The sequence below is a fragment of the Natator depressus genome, chromosome 2 (genome assembly GCF_965152275.1).
Source record: "Natator depressus isolate rNatDep1 chromosome 2, rNatDep2.hap1, whole genome shotgun sequence".
NCBI classification, from domain to species: domain Eukaryota; kingdom Metazoa; phylum Chordata; order Testudines; family Cheloniidae; genus Natator; species Natator depressus.
The window spans coordinates 199,842,643-199,866,485 of NC_134235.1; the positions used below are offsets into that span (position 1 = coordinate 199,842,643).

Consider the following 23,843-nt stretch of genomic DNA (forward strand, 5'->3'; position numbering starts at 1 on the left):
ACCAGAGTAATTTTTTTACAGTAAAATTAGTGTTTCCTTTGACAGTTTGTACCCAACCAATTCCAGAGCTCTTCTTGTATTTATTTCCTGATTCTTGTAGGTGTTTTCATGGATGTTAGGCTCAAAGGAGCCAAAGACTTGATATGTAATCAGCTTTTTCCTAGTAAACTATTAAATACATTTTGGGTCCATATCCATTTCACTATTCATTCAATTTACAGTTATAAAGTAAGTCACACGTATTTTCTAGGTTGCTCTTATACTTTTTGTTTCTTAAGAGGAGAGGAAATTAAATGTATAGTTTTAGGATAACTTTTGACAGGTTCTTCTAATGGAATAAATACATGGAATGTAGTGTTAATATTTCCACTCCACTCATGAGTTACAGCGATGTCTAAGTATTGCAGCACAGATGTGTATGAGTAACATTGCTCTATAATTTGAGACACCTGCAATATTTAGCCTCAGTAGAATGTTTTAAGTTCAGAGTAGTAACCTTCTTATTTTTGCACTCTTTTTGCATTTGACTAAAGAAACAATCAGAACAATTAATAAATTGTAGAAAACTTAGTGGACTTAATGAAAAAATGAAGTATTGCATCTACATCTTAATATTTGTATTGAAAACTGTTTTCTTTTTTGTGTGATTGTGTGCATATGTTATTAACAGGATTGTGTTTGGTTTTACTTTCTGTAGGAATGTAAAAGGAATGGTATAAAAGTTTGCAGTTTAAACTTGATTTTTATAAAGGGGAATGAAACTTCTTACTTACCAAATTACCGTGATATAGAACTCTAAAACAGGATTGTCACTTTGGCACCATTAAAAATTATATTCCTTTTGCCGCCGATGTCTGTTTAAATTGATAGTATTATAAACAGGCACATCTGTAAAAAGTATGGTTATTAAACTCTCCATCTATAATATACCATTTGCAGCTATTTTTATTCTTTGAAAAAAGGTGTCTAACAATTGGTAGTAATATATTTTAAGTACAGTAGTGCCTCACTAATGCACACTAATAGAGGGAGTCCTGAGCATTATTGATCTTGTGATGGGGAATTCCACCAGTGTCAAATGCCAATTGTAAGTTCCTTAGCTGTGTTTGGGGGATCTATAACCATCCCAGAATCTTGCTGGGCTTGAGAATAAACTCATAACCTGAAAATACATGTGAATGCAGTTTATCAAAGTGTGAATTAGTGAGATTCTGTTGTACTTTACATGGAGTTGCTAAGTATATTCTTTTAGTTCTTTAGTAATGTAATTTATTTTATTGCAAATATTTTCAGGATGCTGTTCAGGTGTTGTTAAAGCATTCAGCAGATGTCAATGCCCGTGACAAAAACTGGCAGACACCCCTACATATAGCAGCTGCAAATAAAGCTGTTAAATGTGCTGAAGCTTTGGTGCCTCTTCTAAGTAATGTAAATGTGTCAGATCGAGCAGGTAGAACAGCATTACATCATGCAGCCTTCAGTGGACATGTTGAGGTATGGATTATTTTCCAGATCTTGTTTCTTAGCCCTCTTGCCTCCCACCAAAGCTCTGATTATTTATTTGCATGCTTGTACATGATCTGGTAATGGTAAAATGTACACTAAAGTACATTTACAGTGTTTACATCCCCATACTAAAGCCTTGAAGAATACTGTTCCAGTGGTGAGGTACGGCCTTATTAGTAGCCTGTAGGAACGCTTTTTCTAGTTTCTGCATTCCCCCAGAAAAAATCAACAACCTTTTATTTATAGTCTGGGTTCTGCTGAGATGTATAAACTTAAATTGTAAATTAATTTCAAGTGATTGAAGCCATAATGTAATTGATCCACTTTCAGCAGTTTGTATGGAAATGAAAGGTTTTTAATATGTAAATTTGTAGGGTGATTAAATGCACAGATTTTTAACTAACTTTTTTAGTTTTAATAAACAGTATGTATGTAGTAGATACAGTACATGTAGTATGCCATGGTTGTTAAACAGTTGCATAAAATAGGTAATCTAAAATATTTTGGTTTTCACTTGATATATAATTTAGAGGATCCTATGATCACAACATTGTCAACAGTGTGGGCAGTCAGTATGCTTAAATGCACAAAATATCAAAGCGATGTAAATGGAATGGTGGTTTTAAAGGATTTAAAAACTTGGTTTCATTTCACCCAAGATTTATTCTTCGCTTTCATTATTATGCCACATTCTGTGCATAGTTTTATATTCTGAGCAGAGGTATTTTACTTATTTTTCTTTCTTCACCCTAGATGGTGAGTTTGTTATTGTCTAGAGGTGCCAATATTAATGCATTTGACAAGAAAGACAGACGAGCTATACATTGGGGAGCATATATGGGTATGTACTCTTTTGCAACTGATTCTCTGTGCATTAGGGAGAAAGTCAGTCACTTCATTTTATTGAACTTATATACTTTAATTTCTAGGCAAAAGCGTTTAGTCAAGGTTGCTTAGTAGGTGATTACGAGGAAGGTATCTATACATCTCATATAACATTTGTAATAGGATACAGCAAACTGTCTTTTTTTATGAATGCTTTTGTGGCAGAAAAAAATGACATGCTAATTTATTTTGAGAAATGAAAGGAAAACAGTTTTTCCCCTAAACACTAACTTTTTGGTTTAATGTGGATTCCTGATTGAAAATTTGTCCACTAATGCCACATGGCTATTAAGAGGAAAGATCGGCCTACGAGGAAACTGAATAGAGATAAATATAATTCTCCATTACTTATAGATGGTGGTTATAGAGTCATAGAAATGTGACTGGAAGGGACTGTGAGAAGTCATCAGGTCCAGCCCACTGTACTGAGGCAGAATCAAGTGAACCTAGACTTTACCTGACAGGTGTTGTCCAACCTGTTCTTAAAAATACAACCTCCCTTGGATGACTATTCCAGAATTTCACTACCTTTATAATTAAAAACCTTTTTCCTAATATCTATCCTAAATCTCCCTTCTGCAGATTAGGCCCATTACTACTTGTTCTCCCTTCAGTGGACATGGAGAAAGATTGATTACTGTCCTCTTTAGAAAACAGCCCTTAACATATTTGAAGACTGTGACAGGTCGCCATTCAGGTTTTTTTCTCAAGAGTAAACATGCCAAGTTTTTAACCTTTCCTCATAGGTCAGGTTTTCTAAACCTTTTACCATTTTTACTGCTCTCCACCGAGCTCTCTCCAATTTATCCACATCTTTACTAGAGTGTGCCACCCTCAATTGGACACATTAATCCATCTGAGACCTCACCTGTGCCAAGTAGAGCAGGAGAGTTGCCTCCTGTGTCTTACTTAAGACACTCCTGTTAATACACACCAGAAAGAGATTGGCTTTTTTTGCAACTGCATCACATTGTCTCATTCAATTTGTGATGTGCTGTAATTCCCAGATCCTTTTCAGCAATTCCAGTGTATAGTCAGTTATTCTCTATTTTGTGTATGTACATTTAATTTTTTCCTTAAGTGTAACAGTTTACATTTCTCTTTATTGAATTTCATTTTTTTGATTTCTGACCAATTCTCTATTTTGTCAAGACGATTTTGCATTTTAATCCTGTTCTCCAAGTGCTTGCATTCCCTCCCAGCTTGGCATCATCCACAGATTTTATAAGCATGCTCTCCAGTCCACTATCCAAATCATTAATGAAAAAATTGATAGTACTGGACCTGCAACTGACCTCTGTGGGACCTCCAGTTTGACAGATAACCATTGATAACTACTCTTTAAATATGGTCTTTCAATCAGTTGTGTAGTCACCTTATAGTAATTTAATCTAGGCCACATTTTCCTAGTTTGCTTATGAGAATGTCATGTGGGACTATGTCAAAAGCCTTACTAAAAATATGAAGTTTTCTAGTAAAGTATCAGAAGCTGACTCAAAAAGGAGAAATAATAAACTTTAAGATAGGTATATTTCTGATTCGCTCCCTGCTTGGGTTTTGTTTTGTTTAATAGGGAAATGGACCAAGAATAAGACTTCAAATTATTGCACTTCCAGGATTTCAGCCTCTTTTTCCCAATCATTGTCTTGCCTCTGACGATGAAGTTGTCCACAATGGGTTGGTTATCACGTCCTAATGATACAGGCTTCCTTTATGTAGACTTCCTTCCATTAGTCTTTTATGTAGAACTTTGCTGTTTATAATAAGTATGGGAATTCTTTTCTTCAGCTTGTCTGTAGTCATGGTTCCTCACCTCCAGCTTCATTCAAGAAGTGCAAAGATTAAAAGAAAAGCAGATAAGGGCTTTTAGTTCCAATACTCTGACAGAAGCTAAATAACTCAGTTGTACTTCTAAATAAGTCATAAGCAGCTACTGATGTACTTTTCAGTAACAACCAGTTTTCTTTGACTTCTGAGCAGGTGCAACATATCTTTTTTTCAGTGTCTTTTCTACCTGTGGCAGCTGTGTGCTTACAAAATACTTTCTCTTGACATCACAAAAAGTTGTAATTTCTTAGGACTTGACACCAGCTGTAATTGGTTTCAGTTCTCCTTTCTTTTATCTCAGCAGGGCTGTATTGGTTCTCACTGAAGAATTTATGGTAGTGGCCACAGCTCCGAAACAGTAACAGATATCTATTTCCAGGAAATTAGCTAGAAGCAGGTGTCATTTCAAAATGTAAATTATGTGATAAACATATTAAGTCAGCATTAATCAATCTGAGTTTAATTATCAATTGCAGGAGAAAGTTAATTGATGCCATTCCATAGTCTTGACTATTCAGTGGTGCAGTTTGACTTTCAAAAATAATAGTTTATCCGACACAGGAGAGAAGAATGAAAATAGAAAAAATTATATTATGTTCTCTGCAAGCACAGAAATTAATCAGAGGAGATATAAAACCAAGATCCATTTGTAATCATTAGAGATCCCATAGCACTCTAGAGTAGTAGTTTTGCATTAATGTGTGAACAAATTCTATTCTGGGTAGTTTACATTTTGTCTAACTATGTTTCCCTACTCCCAGTTATTCCTAAACATTTGTGTAGTGTTCTATAGCTCTGTTAATGGCAGTTGCTCTTCTTCATAGATATAAATGATTATTGTATGCTGTACATACATTTTTTTAGTGAATCTAAAAACTATGGAAAATGCTTTGAAATCAGTTTAGATTGTGCATTTATATAGCACCTTTTTAAAAAATAGACTGAAATCTCTTCAGGACAGGATTTGTGGAGGGTTTTGGGGGAGAGATTTGTGGGGGGGAAGGAAAATGTTACTCAGCTATTTTGGATCATTTGCAATGAGATATTACAATTACATTGTCTTGGTACAATGATCTGGACAAACTGGAGAAATGGTCTGAAGTAAATAGGATGAAATTCAATAAAGACAAATGCAAAGTACTCCATTTAGGAAGGAACAATCAGTTGCACACATACAAAATGGGAAATGACTGCCTAGGAAGGAGTACTGTGGAAAGGGATCTGGGGGTCATAGTGGACCACAAGCTAAATATGAGTCAACAGTGTAACACTGTTAGTGTTACATACGTAGTACTCACTGTTGCTCAAAAAAAAAAAAAAAAAAAAAGAAGCAAACATCATTCTGGGATGTATTAGCAGGAGTGTTGTAAGCAAGACATGAAAAGTAATTCTTTCGCTCTACTCCGTGCACATTAGGCCTCAGCTGGAGTATTGTGTCCAGTTCTGGGTGCCACATTTCAGGAAAGATGTGGACAAATTGGAGGAAGTCCAGAGAAGAGCAACAAAAATGATTAAAGGTCTAGAAAATATGACCTATGAGGGAAGGTTGAAAAAATTGGGTTTGTTTAGTCTGGAAAAGAGAAGACTGAGAGGGGACATGCTAGCAGTTTTCAAGTATATAAAAGATGGAGGGAGAAGAATTGTTGTTAACCTCTGAGGATAGGACAAGAAGCAATGGGCTTAAATTGCAGCAAGGGGAGGTTTAGGTTGGACATTAGGAAAAACTTCCTAGCTGTCAGGGTGGTTAAACATTGGAATAAATTGCCTAGGGAGGTTGTGGAATCTCCATCATTGGAGATTTTTAAGAGCAGGTTAGACAAATACCTGTCAGGAATAGTCTAGATAATACTTAGTCCTGCCATGAGTGCAGGGGACTAGACTAGATGACCTCTTGAGATCCCTTTCAGTCCTATGATTCTATATCTTAATACAGAATTAACTATATTAAGCAGTATATTTTATAATGACTTATATTGTTTAATCATTAACATTTCTGTTTTTCAAAATTATTTAAACACAACCTTCATGTGTTTTTATTTTTAACAATTCTTATTAACTTTTTTGTGGTGGGAGGGGAACTAAATACTTTCTGATGTGGGGGAATTAAAAGTCTCAGGAGAATAGAAAGAAATAAAAGCCAAGGGGAGTGGAGGTGAAGGGCAAAATCATTGTTGGTCAGTGCCTCTGTAGTGCACTGATGCGTAGATCATGGAGCTGATTTTATCCCATCTTGTGCCACTACATTTAATATAAGAACATGTTCCTACTCTTTCCAGCTTGTCTTGTGCATCATTTTTACAGCTTTCATAAAGAAGGATTCTTCAATATCGTTGTCCCAATAGAACCTTTGAATTGCAGTTGTTAATGGGAAACTGTATGACTGGTGAACAAGTTTACCTTAGTTATTGCACAAAGCATAAAATTTTGATATGGCAACTTCACTGAGTAAAACAGAGTGAGGTTTAGAACTGTGTTGGTGCCTGACTAACTTGAAGATTAGTGGATTATTGATGAATAATATGGATTATGCCATAGACACTTCAAACGTTTTAACTATTTGGTCTTTGTTCATATCAATTTGTTGTGATAGTAGGGATAATAGCATAGATCTAGATAATTTGCCCCATTTTCAGTCTTAGTACTTACTACATATGTACCAGGACAGATTGCTGCTTGGACAGATGTCCATCATATGTGTCAGTAGGACAGACATTTAACATAGTGTCATAACATAGGTGTTCGTTTTTTGCCTTAGGTCAAGCTTGTGCTGATATAGGTATAGCAAAGATTATATTGAAGTAGTAACCTTAGGAACTACTTCTATTCAAAAACAAGTAATGTAACGAGCCCTGAGAGAAGTTGTAGAGGAAGAGCAAAGTTGTGCTTATTGATTTTTACTGAGAAGTACAGTTTAGCTTATTTTTCAGCTGTGATTCAAAAAGGCTTTCATTTAAAGGATTAATGTGTTATGAACACATTTAAAAAAACCCAAAACACTAGCAGTAGTTTGCATAGAGCAGGGGTTCTCAAACTTTATGCACCGCGACCCCCTTCTGACAACAAAAATTACTACACAACCTAAGGAGGGGGAACTGAAGCCTGAGCCTGCCCAAGACCCGCCGCCCCAGGTGGGGGAACCAAAGTCAGAGCCCCACCGCCCTGGGTTGAGGGGCCAAAGCCCAAGGGCTTCAGCCCTAGGCAGGGGGCCTGTAACCTGAGCCCCGCTGCCGAGGGCGAAAGCCCTCGGGCTTTGGCCTCAGGCCCCAGCAAGTCTAAGTCAGCCCTGGCAACCCCATTAAAATGGGGTCATGACCCATTTTGGGGTCCCAACCCACAGTTTAAGAACCACTGGCATAGAGAAAACAGAGCCTTTGACTGCTTCTGCAGAAAGGTTAGGTGATCATGCTGCTGTCAGCAGGGAAAGGAATTGATTCTTGGCACTGTTCCTAGATGGGGACTGCACTGGCTCTAGTCCCTTGCCTGCCAGTCATGGCTATGGAAGCAAGTGATCACTCCCTGTATCATTCACAACTCCACTCTTTGTATCTCAGTTTTCTTCTTCCCAGTGAAGCTAGAATTATGGTATCAACCTGCCATCTTCAGTCTAGTTTCTTAAGCCTTGTGTAGACTAGAAAAAGTGTTTAATATTTTGGGGTGTTTTTTGTTTGTTTTTTTTTAATTAAGTTAGGTTCCTTGAGTTAGTTAACTCCATTGGAAACATCACTTAAACTGCATCTATGCTAGGTGCTAACATCTCTAAAATTGTATTTGCTGATTGAAGTCTAACATGATTTTAAAGATATTAAACTGCATATATGTTAAATGCTAAGTAATGTTTTAAATGGGGTTAAAAATTGATTTTACCCTCCACCCCCTTTACTACTCTAGATAAGGCCTTAGAGGAGTAAAACTTCCCCTGTCTGTTACTGCAGAAGCATTGTTAGCCCAAGCCTGTGCTAAGGTACTGTTTGCTCTTTCAGTGTTGCTTTTATTTGCAGAGTGTTTTGTCAGGACAGTATTCCCAAATCCTGACTTGAAACAGAAAGTGGAGACAGGAGCTGGAAACAGGGAAAATACAATTTTCAAATTGTTTACTCAAACTATTACTAATAATAATTGGGGGGTTTCATGGTACGTATGTTTCTGTTTAAATATAAAGAAGTCAGAATAGGTATATGCCCAATAAATGAAACTCCTAAATTTGTATGGGTGGATTGAGGAAAAGTTGTTAAATAACTTTATAAAGCACTGCAAGTATGCTTGGTGCTGAGGTCTGTAAAGTCTTTTGTAGTTTACAAAATAGAAAATGCATATTTGAAAAAAAAATACTTAAATAATTGGTCACCTTATAGATCAGGATGGCTGTAAAAGTGATCTAGTCAAGAATATCTGGATTTCTTGTCCTAGAAATTGCTTCACTTATACAAGTAAGAATATTAATAATCCACATTGCAGAAATCTGTGCTTGAAGCCTGTTTTAAATTAGTCTTTCATCAGTGAAATCGGTATTGGAGCCATCCAGAACTAGTGTAAAATACGTACCTCATGCTGGGAAATCCATACTCCTAGTGCCAAAGAGTAAAACAGAACAAGATCACAGACTTTCTTCTGTAGGGGGGAGACTTATGGTAGCTAGAATGTTGCTGACACCTGTGAATTAAGCAGTGTTAATACCATTACTCATAGTTTGAAGCCATGCTGACATCAGACTTCAACTATTGCTAATCACTTCAGCCAAGAGGTTGTTGTGCGTGACTGTTATTGGTGCAGTGTTCTTAGAGATAAAACTAATATTTAAGATCTGATTTATCCTGCCTGCAGTAGTAGTTTTGAGGGAATGAAATTCAGTGCTTGAGATGCCACAGCTATGTATGGACAAGCATTATCGGGGTTTTAATGAGGTACATTTTCTGGTGTGTGCTCACCCAGCTGGAAAAACAAATGCTTTCTCTTGTTCAGCTAAGCTAAATTCTACCTACCAATTTTAGCACATGCTACTTTTATAGACTTGTAATAGGATACTTTATCCCTGGAGCATATCACTTGTCTAATTTCCATTTTTAAAATAGATTTGTAGACAACAGAGGGGGAGGGATAAAATTAACTCCTTACATTTTTTTAAAGAAATCTCTGTGTGTATGTTCATATACAGTGGACCTGATTCTCACTTAAGCTATGTCTATACTATAGCTTATGTCGGCATAATTTATGTCGCTCAAGGGGATGAATAAAACACCCTCCTAAGCAACATAAGTTACACCGACATAAATGCAGTTATAACAACCTAACTCCCAGTGTAGACAGCACAATGTCAACAGGAGGGCGTCTCTCATCAACATAGCTACCGCCTCTCGGGGAGGTGGATTACTGTCCTGTGCCAATGGGAGAAGCCTTTCCATCAGCGTAGATAGTGTCTTCAATGAAGCGCTACAGCGGCGCAGATGCATTGGTGCAGCTGTTTAATCATAGACAAGCCTTTATTTTAAAAAATGACTTAGGGAATTAGGAGCGTACGTCCCGTTGATTTTCAGTGAGACTTAGGCTTATGAATTCTTAATTTACTTTTGAAAATGGATCTTGCGTTTCTAAATTTCTTTGGGTAAAGTTTTCAAAAAATAACATATCTGTAAAGGAAAAATTAATTTTTTTTATATTACAAAGTCTAGAAATGTTTTCTTAAAAAAGAGACTTATTTTTCTGCTTGTTTCTACTTTAGAAACTTCAGAAATATGAAGTCTTTTCACGATTCGTGCAGGAGGCCTTAAGAAATTAAATGGAAGTTTTCTCAGTCTTCAGTTTGAAAGAGCAAGGTTCTGAGCTTTTCTTTCAAATCTTTGACAGAAGTTTGAGTTAGATAGGTATTAAATCAGTTAAGCAAACAGTTTTAAATAGCTTACTAAAAATCCCTTCCCCTCTCAGTTGGATTTGAGAGCTTATGGGCTGACGTAAGGTTTTAAGTCCTCCAAAAAATCCTTCAGCAAAAACAGAAGACAGGATCTGATATTTTTTATATAAAACAAAAATCAAGGCTAGAGAGATTGTTTGGAGTAGGAGGAAATACATGGACAAAATATTTCAGACTGCCTTTATAAATCATAAGGAAATGAGATGGGGAAAGAATATGGTTCTCTGCTTCTTTTAAATGAGGAGAGTCTATAGTGCATTTTTCACCTTTAAAAGTTGATCAAGTGCAGCTAATAATAAATTGATATTATTTCTCTCAGAGTCAGAGCACAATTGATAAATCAAGTTATTTCTTAATATTATTTATTTTTCTTTTATTTGCCCAGGTCACATTGAAGTTGTGAAATTACTTGTGACCCATGGAGCTGAAGTGACATGCAAAGACAAGAAATCATATACACCCCTACATGCTGCAGCATCTAGTGGAATGATCAGTGTAGTCAAATATCTTCTAGATCTTGGAGTTGATGTAAGTAAACATGTAGCCAAAGGCAAATGACATAGGAAAAATCTAAACTATTACTGATCAGGAATATAGTGGTGCAGAGAATGCTGCTTTCTTCATGCTCAAGAATAATGGTGGTAGAGTACTTCATAAGGTCTTCACTCATTTATTTATTGGTTACAGAACTTCACTCCCTAGGCTTAAGTTTCTTCTATAGATTTTCACTTAAAGGTAAACTTGTCCTTAAATGGTTTCATTATCTTCCAGGAGGGAAGGAGTGATCCTATGTTTAAGGCACTGGACTGGGACTCAGGAGATTGGAGTTCTGTTGCAAGCTCTGACGTACACTTTTTCTGTAACATTGAGCAAGTCACTTAATCTCTTGTTTCAGTTCCCCATCTGTAAAGCGGGGATAAAACTTCCCTATCTCACAGGAGTTTTGGGGGTAAATCATTAATGATTGTGAGGTACTCTTATACCACACTGATGATGGTCATATAAGTACCTAGTTTTAAAAATATATTAACAAAAATATTGTCAGTATTTTTGAGATGATAAAAATAAATTTATTAAAGAGAATTGTAGGCCTATTGGAGTTCTACCTTTTGAATCATCTTGCAATCTTGCACAGAGTGACCATTGCTTCTGAAGTTGTAGTTTGAAAACTAGGATGTTTCTTTGTATAATGTAATATGGAGCTCAGTTTGCACATTCATGCAGTATTAACTTCTCATTATCTTAGGAGCTAAAACAAATATTTCCAAACTTGGGTGCCTAAAATTGGGCACCTAAATCCATAGTTAGGCACCTTAATATGTGGCCTGATTTTCATAAGTATTTGGCACCCAAAATTCCTACTAAATTCAGTCGGCCCCGCAGGCATTCAGTTCCATGGAACAACAGACCATTTATTTAGGTGACTAGATCTAGGCACCTAAGTCTCTACATTTAATTACTCCTGGGGGGATTCTGCACCCCAAAATTAAAAATTCTGCGTACAATATTTTAAAATTCTGCATATTTTATTGGTCAAAATAACAATATCACATCAGTTTGTTATTTTAGTAATTTATTTCAAAATAGTATTTTTGAAATACCGCGGTTACCACTGTTGGCCCCGGGCAGCTGGGCTCCGGCTGTCTCAAATTCTGCATGAAAAAATAAAATTCTGCACAGAACATTAATTCTGTGCAAATTCTGCATTGTGCAATGGTGCAGAATTCCATCAGGAGTAAAATTTTAGTTTTAAGTTCCTAATGTTCATTTTGGGAGAGCAGCTCTGCTGTTTAAATACTCAACCCTCCTCTGTGAGGTTCTTGTCCATTAAAAGGAATCTGCAAAAATAATTTGCAAAAGATAGAACATTTTTCACTTGTAACTGGAGTTGTCAGAGCACATTGCCCCTGCAGACCAACACTCACCTACTTTTCTGCTTTGTTTTTCTAGATTATTACTATGTATTTGGAACTGGCAGTAAGGAATTGAGGGAGGTGGAGTCATTGGCACTTGTCTGTCAGTAATGTGATAACTTTTGAGCACTGCATCTGTTCAATTCCAAAATTTCAGGGAATATTTTAGGCATCAATGAACAAACCCTATTGATTTTGGTGAAAATTGGAAAAAACAAAAGAGGGAAATGGGGGCACGTGGAGCCATTTGCATTCACCTAGCACACCCAGCAGTTCAGCCACTTCTGTAGTTGTCTGTAGATTAAAGAGCTGATTGATGGTAGCCATTAACATGTTCCATCATAATGTATGGACTAGGGGTATTCACGGAGCCCTGGCATGGGGGATGAATTGGTGGCACACAGAACCCTTGCCGGGGTTGGGGGAGAATGGATGACCCTGGCAGTGGAGAGAATGAGGGACATTGGTATGGGAGAAAGGGATGGATAGAGATGCACACAGAGACCCTGACATGTGGCAGAAGAGTGAATGGGGCAAGGAGAGCACAGGGGTCCTTGCTTGGGGTTGGAATTGAGAGACCCTAGTATTGGGGGAAGAAACGCTGAGGGCACACCGCCTCTCGCATGAAAGGTAGGTTGCAGAGAGCCTCTGAAATAGAAGGTGATGGGAGTGTGGCACACAGGCAGCATGAGGAGGGGCTAAGGAATGCGAGGAGCCTCTCTTGCGTGCAGTGGGATGTGCCTACAAAAGCAAGAAAGTGTGCGACCTTCTATATTGTACAATCTTGATGATTAGATCAAGGGAAGAGTATGTACATGCCACCGGTGTCTCTGCATTATAGGAGCTTTGGGGGCTCATACAATCAAGGTACATGATCCCGACAATGTGGACTTGTTGTGATAATAAACTTGGAGAATTCTATTTACAAGTGGCAGAATACCTTCCTTTCCCACAACCACTACCAAACACTTTAATTATCTCCTCTCAGAGAGGTTGAAAAGTATTCCATTCTAAAGTTTTTTGGTCAAGGAAATCCAGTCTAGAACACATTTAATGTACTGTTTTGTGATATTCCAGAATGCAATGAAGACATCCTGCATAACAACAAAAGATGTTCTTTCGTACCTAGTTAAATACTGTTGCATGATGGCATAAAAGAAGTGTGGTAGAATTTCACAGTATCTTACTAATTGTCTTGTTTTTTTCCCCATTAGATGAATGAACCAAATGCCTACGGAAATACTCCGCTTCATGTAGCTTGCTACAATGGACAAGATGTTGTAGTAAATGAACTTATAGACTGTGGTGCTAATGTAAATCAGATGAATGAGAGAGGTTTTACACCTTTGCACTTTGCTGCTGCATCAACACATGGAGCATTGTGTTTAGAACTTTTGGTCTGTAATGGAGCAGATGTAAATACGAAGGTAAGGAAATTAATCTAAAGGTGGATTCAATAAGTTGTGACATACGATACATCTATGTCTTTATATCAGATATTATAATTTAAATTACAAGGTTTAATATATTTTTATTACAATAGCACCTATATACCCATCAGGATTGTGGAACTTTGTTGTGCTAGGGGTTCTACAGACAACGAGTAAATGACAATCCTTGCCCCCAAAGACCTTACAATCTAATTTAAGATGAAATGCAAATAATGGGTATACAAGCTGAAGGAATAAGGGGGAAAAGATGAGGGAGACAATGAAAAAACATGCATTTAGATGGGCCCACTAAATAAGATAAATGTCAGAAGTCCATATTGGCCATTATCTGTTAGAAGTGTCCCATATGCATAACAGTAAAAGCCGGTTTTGAGAAGAAATTTTTAAAGAGGTTAGTAGTTTTACAGAATATTTCTGAGAGTGCTCCATAAATAAGAACCAGTGTGGAAGAAATCACACAACTGTTTGTGGGAGAAATATACACAGGCAAACGAGGCTGGCATCTTTAGTAGAGCGGTGAAGGGCAACAGAAGATTCTAGAGTCAATAAATAGGGAGGGCTTGAGTTGTGAAGGGCCTTAAAGGTAAGGAACCAAAACTTTTACTTGATGCAGTGCAGACCTAACCAGTCGAAGGACTCAGATTGCTGGCTGACATGGTCAGGATATTAGTGGCCCCAAATGGACTGAGAGAAAAAATGTACTCATGGCCATAATTCCATGGCTGTAGGACTTGCCATAGAATCCACCTCTGTTGAAAATATTTCCTTTGACTTATAAAATTTAAATTTCTAACCCTTATGGTTGCAAAAATAAGTTTGAATATAGAAAAATGCTATGAGGTCTTCCTAAGTTTGCAAACTAAGAGCCCTGAAACAGCTATCAGAGAGAGGTGGGAACTGCCCTATTTTAGTATGAGGTGCACTCAAGTCTGATGATGACAGTTGTCCTCATAAACATTCAGGTAATGTGCCTGTCCATTGTTGTTGGTGTGTGGATGGCTATTAAGGTAGAGACAAGGGGAAATTGTTTTTTTTTTATGGAACTTAGAGTTCAAATGTCATAAACACCCACCCCCCCCCCCCCGGTAAAATCTGGTTATCTCTGCTCCTGCCCACAAATGGGAGGAACTAGAGAGATACATCCCGCCAAAAACAGCAACTACCTCCAAAATCCTGTGCTGCCTCCCATGCCTTTCCAGATGCCGAAAGCGCTAATTGGTCCCATTCCTTGCTACCAAAATGTCTAGCATGAGGACTAAGGGGAGCAGGTTCTATGGAGCAGCAAGAAGTGGCTTACTGATAGATACACCAGAGGTCTTCTCGGTTAGCTACAGGCTCTGATGTCTGGCTGGAGGACATCTGATCCACACAGGTTTCCAGATTTATTTTAAATAAATTAGGTTAACAAAAGCCATAAAAATAAATGTATGAGCAAATTATATTAAAATAATTTGGGAAGCTAGCAGATCCTGGTCAGCTATCAACTCCAAGAATAACCTGGCACACTCAATCTCAAAGCCAGCTGATATTTATATTTCAGCCAAATGGGTGCTATAGGAAGAGTCAGATCATTCCCAGGTTGAAAACCAATATTTAAACTACTATTCTTATGCCCAATATCTTTCTCTCCACCCTCCTAAACATAGGGTTCATCTTTGAGTGATGGTACCTATTGTATTCCACTGGGGGTTTACTCATGTGCACCATGCACCCAGAGTTGGAGAGTTTGAAAGTAGTGTCTGTTAGTCTGTGCATGTGCCTTGGCTTGCCTTGTGCTTCTGTCCAAGGCAATAAAGGGCGGGAAGGACCGACTGTGTCTCCAATTCCTTCTCACCACTGCAAGGTCCAGGTCGGAACCTTCATCGTCCTCGTCTGATGCAATTGTAAAAAGCATAGTTGTAAATAGTTTTAGCAGTTTTAACTGTAGTTTTACTAGTTTTATTTCTTTCCCGGTTTTAGTAATTAATAGTTTTAATGTTAGTTTAGAGTAGACTTTAGGGACTTCTCCGCTGCCCCATACACCGTGCAGATACTGGATTATGCCCAGAGCTCCAGGCTACAAACTCTGCGCCTCCTGTATGCGATCTTTCTCGATCAGCGATGACCTCCAACACTGCCTCTGCTGCCTGGGAGAAGCTCACATCACAGCTAATTCAGCGAGGCATGTGCCTCCCACGACTATGTCCGACTCCAGTGCCAGCAGAACCACCCCCGCTGACCCGATAGCATGGCTTATTTGGGAGATTAGGATGCAATCCCATAAGCATGGGACTAAATCTTCCTGAAAATCCAAGGAAATCAACATTCCCTCCACCAGTTCGGCCCAAGACAGTGGAATGCATTCTAAGTCCCACAGGTACAAGAAGATGATCCATTAACAATGGGATCCAGCAGTTCCAAGCAATGAACAGTTGGTACCGCCATCTCCAGCACTCCAAAAACACAAGACTCTTCTGTGCTGGGGAAGGACCTCAGCACTGGTACCGATGACGGGAAAAGAGAGCGTGCCCCTCACACCAAGGAGATCCAGATCCTTGGCTGCATCCCAGAACGTTGTTGCTTTGCTGGATCCATTTGGAGGGAAGGGTATATATGAGCTTACAAAAGAAGTTTAAGGGCCTAATCTCTTTTACACTGGTATAAATGCAGTGTAATTGCATTAAAATTAATGGAAATACTATGCGTTTATATTGATGTAACTAAGATTGGTATTTCTCTTCTGCTTTGCCGATGGTTATTTAATTAAAATGGGAATTCTCTTTTTTTTAGATACACTTTTGCAGGGAAGGAGGTAGATTGACTTTGTAGTAGCTTTACTTTGCAGAGGTGGTTGTAGTAGTGTTAACTTTTCAGTAATAGAGTATTCCAGCTCTGCTCAGTCAATTCTGGTTTTCGGATATTGAGTAGGATGGTTGTTCCCTGTTTTAGGGACAGATACCCACTTTATATTCCTTGTTTTCGCGAAGGATTATTCCTTTAGTTAAAATAGCAGGATTTTATATTGTTGTGGTTTTTGTTTCTTTAGACTACTCTTATTCAGTAGAGTTTATTGTAAAACTTTTCAGCAATATGTATAGAGGATTTCAGTTGTGCTCAATTTTTTATTTTTAAATATAATCTTGATTTTTGGCTTTTAATGCTAAAGTTCAAAATATTTGTACAGTTTTTGGCAACTGTCATAAAAATACAGTATTCTATTTATAATCACAAATATATTACTTTGTAAGTTTAGATTCTACGATAATTCTTTCCACTGTCATCTACATGATTTTTAGAGATGTAGAGGGGGTATAGGTGGGCATCTGGGATAGGTGGAAGATGCATGTGTGCATATGCTGTGAACCTTGATCACTGGGTGTTCTGGAGACTTTGAAATGTTCACTCCATTCTTGTTGGCTTCACCTCTGGGAGGAAAGCATACAACAGATTAGTGAGCTAGCAGAAAGTTTGGACTTTTGATATGTTTCCCCCTTCATCCATTTTCCATAGGAGGGGGGAAATACCGGTTGTTTTGGCAGGTACAAAATTGTCACTATCCATACAGTAATTTAGATCTTTAAATCCTAGCGACTACTGCTCAACACTATTCCTTTCCTGCAACATTCAGTCTAAAAAGAGTATAGCAAACTCAAATAACGATTTTGCATGTGTAGAAGTATATTATGGGATGTATATGGGAAACTATAAATTGTATTTGAACTAGTATCAGCTGGATTCTTGAAAAGAAATGGTCTCAGTGGTCTGAGTAGACTGGATATATCTAATTTTAAGTGAAGCCAAGTTTAGGAATGGATGGTTGACCACTTGAGAATACCTGGTGTTCTGGGCTTGTTGTTGCTGTGTAATAACAATGGCTTCTCCTAGATATTTTTGTGTTTTGGAAAAAAAATAAGTATTTTATAGACATATTGCCTGATAGTACATTACACTATAGTACATTATACAAGAGACTTGTGTTTTAATCTTCTATTATCTCACTTCATTGAGCTTCAGTGAATGCAACCAAATAACAATTAGCCTACAGCTATTTTACCGTGGGCTATGATCATGTCAGATGTCATAAGCTTAGCGAGGGCAGGCTTGATCGGTACTTAGATGGAAGACTTCCAAGGAAGAAAGGAAATATTTGAAAGGCTCATATTTTTGGTGCAGTGGAGTGAAGCTGCTGTTCAGTGTCTAGGGAATTTGTTCTTGTAGTTCTGTGTATACTACTTCCCAACTTATTTATTTTAGAATACTTTATATATTAAAAAAAAACAAACCCAAAACTCTTGGAGGGAGTATAATATTCCTAAAATCTTACCTGTATGTCCTGGTTCTGAATTTAATTGCACACCATCAAAATATTTAGTGGGGAGGTTCCCACAGCAAGTTCAACTTTGTCCCCTTGCAATAGGGAATTTTGTGTTAATTAACTGCATACAGTAGAATGAATACATTGTGTATGTGCACCTACGGGAATAGAAAATGGTATAATTTTATATGGTAATATGATGGTTGCAAATTAGTGTCACATTGCCTAGTATTTTGTGTGTGTGTAACTTTTTTTTGTGTGCATTTAGGTTTTTCATTAACCTGTAATGCGCTAACTATGGACTAAATTTCATAGGAGAGACAGTTTATGAATGCATTTAGATAGTGCTTTTAAAAACTAGAATCCCCTCCGTGTTAAAGTTGACCTAATTTCAGGGTATCTTTTTTGGGTGAGTGGTTTAATTGTGCTTTTCATGTGTGTGTCAAATGTGCAGTACCCTCTGTGGTTGAATAAAAAGAAAAGGAGTACTTGTGGCACCTTACAGCTCAGTTCATCGGATGCATTCGATGTTGTAGCTCACGAAAGTTTATGCTCAAATAAATTCGTTAGTCTCTAAGGTGCCACAAGTACTCCTTTTTGCGAATACAGACTAACCCGGCTGCTACTCTGAAACCTGTGGTTGAATAGTTCGCCTTAAGGATTATTTGTGATTTGTGATGAATTACTTATGAGTTTCATTTTAAAGTAACATCAAAGAAACAGATTAATATTTTAATGTCAGTCTTCTAACACTTTGTAATGTTCTATAATAAGGTTCTTGTATTCAGACTGAATACAAGTCACTTCTTTAAAAGAAGCTTTATTTTTTTGGCTTTAGATTTAGGGAGGAAGTAAATGTAGTTCTTGGTGCTAAGACTGTCTGCTGCCACTATCCTCTTGATTGTCCTAAAGGCATAATTCTGAGTGAGTGTGCATCATTGAGTTGTCAATAGAGCTGGAGAAGGGACTAACAAGATAACAGCAGTGTTGAATAGCCTGTAATGTCTCCTGGGTTTGTTACTACCAGCAATTGTTTTATAGTAGTGTGGAGAGGGAATTGATGGTGTTGGTGGGAAAGGATCACTTCTCCTTGCTAATTTTGATAGATAAATGTAGCTGGCTATGGGTTGGTAGTTTTTTATTTTTGTTTGTTTTATTTCCAGAGTAAAGATGGGAAAACGCCATTGCATATGACAGCAATCCATGGTAGATTTTCAAGATCACAAACCATCATCCAGAATGGTAAAAAGAAAAAAAGTATTTATGTACATATATTGAAATGTTAATGACATTTTCACATTCTTATTTTGCTATGGCCAGTATTTCAGTTAGTGAGGTTTTTATACCCTGATAAGATGCATATAGACCCTACCCATCTATAGCTTCACTTTAAGGATGGAAAAGCAAGGGTATTTGTATCATTGTGCCTTTTCTACAGCATTGAGTTACAGAAACAGTTTGCCCTCTACAGTAGTGGTTCTCAAACTATTGTACTGGTGACCCCTTTCATACAGTAAGCCTCCATATGCGACCCCCCCCTTATAAATTAAAAACACTTTTTAAATATTTAACACTCTTATAAATGCTGGAGGCATAGCAGGGCCTGGGGGTGGAGGCTGACAGCTTGCAACCCCCCACATAAAATCCTTGAGAACCCCTGCTTTACAGATGCATGACGAGACCTGCATTTACTTCGCTGTCCATTATACTCCTGATGGAATTCTGCAGAATGCAGAATTTGCACAGAATTAATGTTCCCTGCAGAATTTTATTTTTTCACGGAGAATTTGTGATTTCCACCAAAATGCTTCCTCTTTCCAGTTTTGTGTGTTTCAAATGTATTACAACGGAACCACAAGTATCCTGTCTAATAGGGACCAGAGCCAGATCGGATGACCAAAAATCCACATAAACTGGGGAGTGGGCAGGGTTGCCACCCATCCAGGTTTTACCCAGACATATCAGTTTTTGACTTCTCTGTCAGAGTGCCATTTAGGGTTGCCAGGTGCCTGGTTTTCGACCAGAAAGTCCAGTGTAAAAGGGTACCTGGCAACCCTAGGGCACCCAAACCAAAAGTCTGGTTATTGATTGGGGGGGGGGGTGCTGAGCAAGTGCTGGGGGCAGGGCCTCAAGGGAAGAGGTGTAGCAGGGGCAGGGCCTTGGGGAGGTGGGGCTTCAAGACTCCAGTTACTAGCAATTGGAAACCCTAACCAAAAGTCTGGTTATCGTAGGCTGGGCGGAGACTCCAGATTATTAACCCATGCCAGCCCCTGCTCTGTTGGGGCTTCCTCTTACCTGCAGGCAGGCTCCTTGAGACAATCCCATGAGCAATGGGGACGGGGCTTTGGGGAGAAGAGGTGTGAGCGACGGGGGCAGGGCTCGGGGGTCCGGTCACCAACAGCTAGAAGGGTGGCAACCCTAGTGGTGGGTGCTCTAGGTGTCAGCCCCTAGCGGCTGGTGGTTTGGTTAATAAGGAGAGCAAGATAATGGAGGCTTGGTTAAACTAGGTTCTGTTGTATTTAATTTCACGGAAACAAGATAACTGCCAATAAAAATACCTCAAGTTTTGTAGTAATATGCCTAGTAAGGAATCTGTTTGTCAAAAAAACATTTTCTGAATCTTTTTGGTTGTCTGTATTGTTACAGACATACTTTCTGGCAGGTATTTTGAAATATTTTACCAAAATTGAAACTGGCATGATTATATCGTGTTATTTTGACAAATAAAAATTTGCAGAATTTTAAAATATGCACAAAATTTTAAATTTTTTGGCGTAGAATTCCTTAGGAGTACCATTAGTACTCAATACCACTGAAACATTTTAAATTTTTAAACCGAAAAAATCATTCTATCACGTTACTTGTACTTTAAACTTATTAATCTTTAACACCATTTTGCTAACAAACATATGTACGTGTACCATTTTGTGCATTCACACTAACTTTTATATTGTAGGAGCTGAAATAGACTGTGAAGATAAGAATGGAAATACACCTTTGCACATCGCAGCTAGATATGGTCATGAGCTACTAATCAACACTCTAATTACAAGTGGTGCTGACACTGCAAAGTAAGTTACTGACTTGGGTATAGGCTAAAATAGTTCAGAAATGCATTAATTAGAAAGCCAGAGTAATGTATTGTTTCACATTTCTTTCTTAGCTCTTTAAATGTTCAACATGAGATTAGAAATGCATTCAGTCATATTCTTTGCAGATACTGTATCTTGTTATAGTGTCACATCTCACTGTAGTTTAAACAATCAGAAAAGAAATAGTAGACTGTGTTGCCAACTTGTACTTCAGTATAATAGTTGAAATATGCAAGCCAAAACCTCATGCATTTTAACTGTCTGTCATGAATGAATGCATTATTTTTAGATTGAAAGTAAGCTTCTTAACATATTAAGAGATTTCCTTAGATCTAATCATTCTAATTAGATTTTGTTGGGGAAACCCTATACATGTGCAATTTGGCATGCAATCTTGATTCTTTTATTGTAATGAGACTATGATGTCTGATTATGCTGTATCTTAGGAGGGGTGTACATGGGATGTTTCCTCTCCATTTGGCAGCATTAAGTGGATTTTCAGATTGTTGCAGAAAGCTCCTTTCATCAGGTAGGATACTCTTTTAAAAATGTGTTGTGGTTACTACATATACATTAACCTTTTAGTATTTTCAGTTATATTTCACAATATTTAAGCCCTTTTTCAGTAGTACATAGAAATAATCAGTTAGCTTATTTATAGCTGAGGATTGTGCTAGCTAGTCTGAGCTACTTTGCATAGTTAAAGATGGAGCAAGCTTTCTGTGGTAAACCTAAATTTCAAAACTTGTAAAACTTAGCCAGAACTGAAGCAATATGCCTGAAATTTCAAGTGTGATCTTATGCACATATTTTCTGGAGGGATTGAGACAAACTAGACAAGTAGTTTAGGAACTATAGTGGTTCAAAACTTGTGGTGATTTCACTTTAACATCTTCTTGACTTGCTCCTCGAACGCCAAATTTTTTTGCAGGGAGGAGGGTGAAATTAGTTGATTCATATATTAAGAACCCCTCTGGAATCTGAATTCATCCATCACAGTGATGCAAAGCTTGCAAAGTCTGCTTGTCCCTATATGGATGACCATTATGGAGACAGTGATGTCAGGCAAGGTATTAGTGTGATGAGATGGATTGTTCAGTGAGCAGAACTGAGAAATACTTTGTACTTTGGGTGAGGCCTCCTAGGGGGTTAACGAGAGGGAGAGTGCCAAATAGGGGCAGTAGAGACAGCCCATATTAGTAATCTAGGGACCACTTCTCAAATCAGATCACTGACTAGCTTTATGTGCCCTCTCCATGCGAGAGGGAAATGGAGATGGGACACATATGTAGGGTCCATCCAGTCTGGGATGAAGAAAGAGGGGAAGCATAGTGGGGGGGAAATGTGGGGAGAACTGGAATTCATCTCTGTGTAGTTCACTAATTCTGGTCACTAAGAAATTCTTAAATTAAGGAAAAAACAAAAAAAAATTTGAATCCCAGCAAAAAAACTGAAATTGGAGTTATCGTTGTGAACATCTATCAGTTATTTGAAAGGGAAGCTCTTAAGAGAATATTTGAGAAAACTACAACTATAAATGTAGCTTGGAAATTGTATTGAACTATAACTTTAATTTTAAATAATGATTAAGTATGGACTTGCACTGTTAAAGTCACTCAGACAACTGTAATTCTCCTAGTCCTTTACTGATATTCCATCCTGCATGCCTGTAATACATTGTGCCTAAAACAGTGGCATTTTAGTGAAAGAAGTCTTGATAGGTCACTTGAGAACATGGGAATTGCCATACTGGATCAGACCAGTAGTCCATCTAGTCCAGCATCGTGTTTGACAGTCAGTGCCAGATGTTTAGGAGGAAAGTACAAGAAACTCTTCAATGGACAGTTGTGGACTAGTTTTCTCATTGGGAAGTTTCTTTCTAACCCTACTTCAGTGGTTAGCTTAAGCCCTGAAGCATGAGTTTTTCTTTGGGTAGGAGGTACTCTAATGCAACTTAATGTTCTCATTATCCATTTGAATTTCTAATCCTTTTTTGAACCCTATTAAACTCTTGGCCTCTGTGATATTTGGGGTAATGAGTTTACAAGTTAATTTTGTAGTGTGCACAAAAGCATTTCTTTTTCTTTGGTTGCTCATGTGTATTCCACAATAGATGTGCATGCGCGCCATGTGCACAGGTGCTGGAAGTTTTTCCCCTAGCAGTACCCGTAGGGGGGGAGCGCCCTCCATGGCCCCTGGAGTGGTGCCTGCCTGGCATGGTATAAGGGAAGCTGCATGCTCCCCCCCACCCTCAGTTCCTTCTTGCCACCAGTGAAGGTGCGTCAGAACTGCTCTGCTCCAGCTTTGCTGTAGCTCGTCCCCAGAACTGTTCATTCGTTCAGCATTAGTACCTGTAGTTAGTTAGCTGTTTAGTCAGTCAGTGAGTCTGGGCCGGGGCATGCCCCGCGCCCCGGGATTTAAGTCGTGTGGCTCTTGTAGGCATTCTGTGCCAAGAAGTGACCCGCACGCAGACTGTTTGTGCTGCTTGGGAGAAACCTATATCAGCGAAAGGTGGAAGATTTGCAAGTCATTTAAGCCTCGGACCAAAAGAGAAAGGGATATTAGGCTCTGGGCCATCCTGATGGAGTTGGCGCTGACCCCGGCACGCCGCTCCGAACTGGTACCCGGCACCATGGCGTCGGTACACAGCCACCCTCCGGTGCCATCAACCAGTCGGCACCGCTCCTCGCCCACGGGCACGCCAAGAGGGCCAGGAAGACTCCCTTTTCGCAGCGGCACCGAGGGAAGTCTGGGACAGAGGCTAGGCCCATGTCAGGCAGTCCTCGATTCCCACCGGGCCCCAGGCCTCAGACTCATGTTGAGCAGAGTAGCCCAGCCCCTCCGGAACAGGCCTCTCCAGATGTCCAGATGCCGTCCATGCCTGAAGCCCTCCAGGCGGCCTGGGACGAGGTCTGAACCAGTACATGGTGAAGCTCAAGTTCTGCATGGTCTCTCTGGCCTCCATCATCC

The 23,843-nt window shown here is 38.6% G+C and overlaps 1 protein-coding gene across 3 annotated transcripts in view; it reads left to right on the top strand.

Annotated features, from left to right (window-relative positions):
- The window catches only part of ANKRD28 (ankyrin repeat domain 28), a 235,172-nt gene that overhangs the window by 148,890 nt on the left and 62,439 nt on the right, over positions 1 to 23,843 (top strand). For all 3 annotated transcript variants that reach the window (XM_074945705.1, XM_074945703.1, XM_074945704.1), the window contains 7 exons: positions 1,294 to 1,494; positions 2,260 to 2,347; positions 10,509 to 10,651; positions 13,251 to 13,463; positions 18,945 to 19,023; positions 20,738 to 20,852; positions 21,320 to 21,402. In XM_074945705.1, coding sequence (XP_074801806.1) covers positions 1,294 to 1,494; positions 2,260 to 2,347; positions 10,509 to 10,651; positions 13,251 to 13,463; positions 18,945 to 19,023; positions 20,738 to 20,852; positions 21,320 to 21,402 — 922 coding nt within the window. The remainder of the gene's footprint in view (positions 1 to 1,293; positions 1,495 to 2,259; positions 2,348 to 10,508; positions 10,652 to 13,250; positions 13,464 to 18,944; positions 19,024 to 20,737; positions 20,853 to 21,319; positions 21,403 to 23,843) is intronic.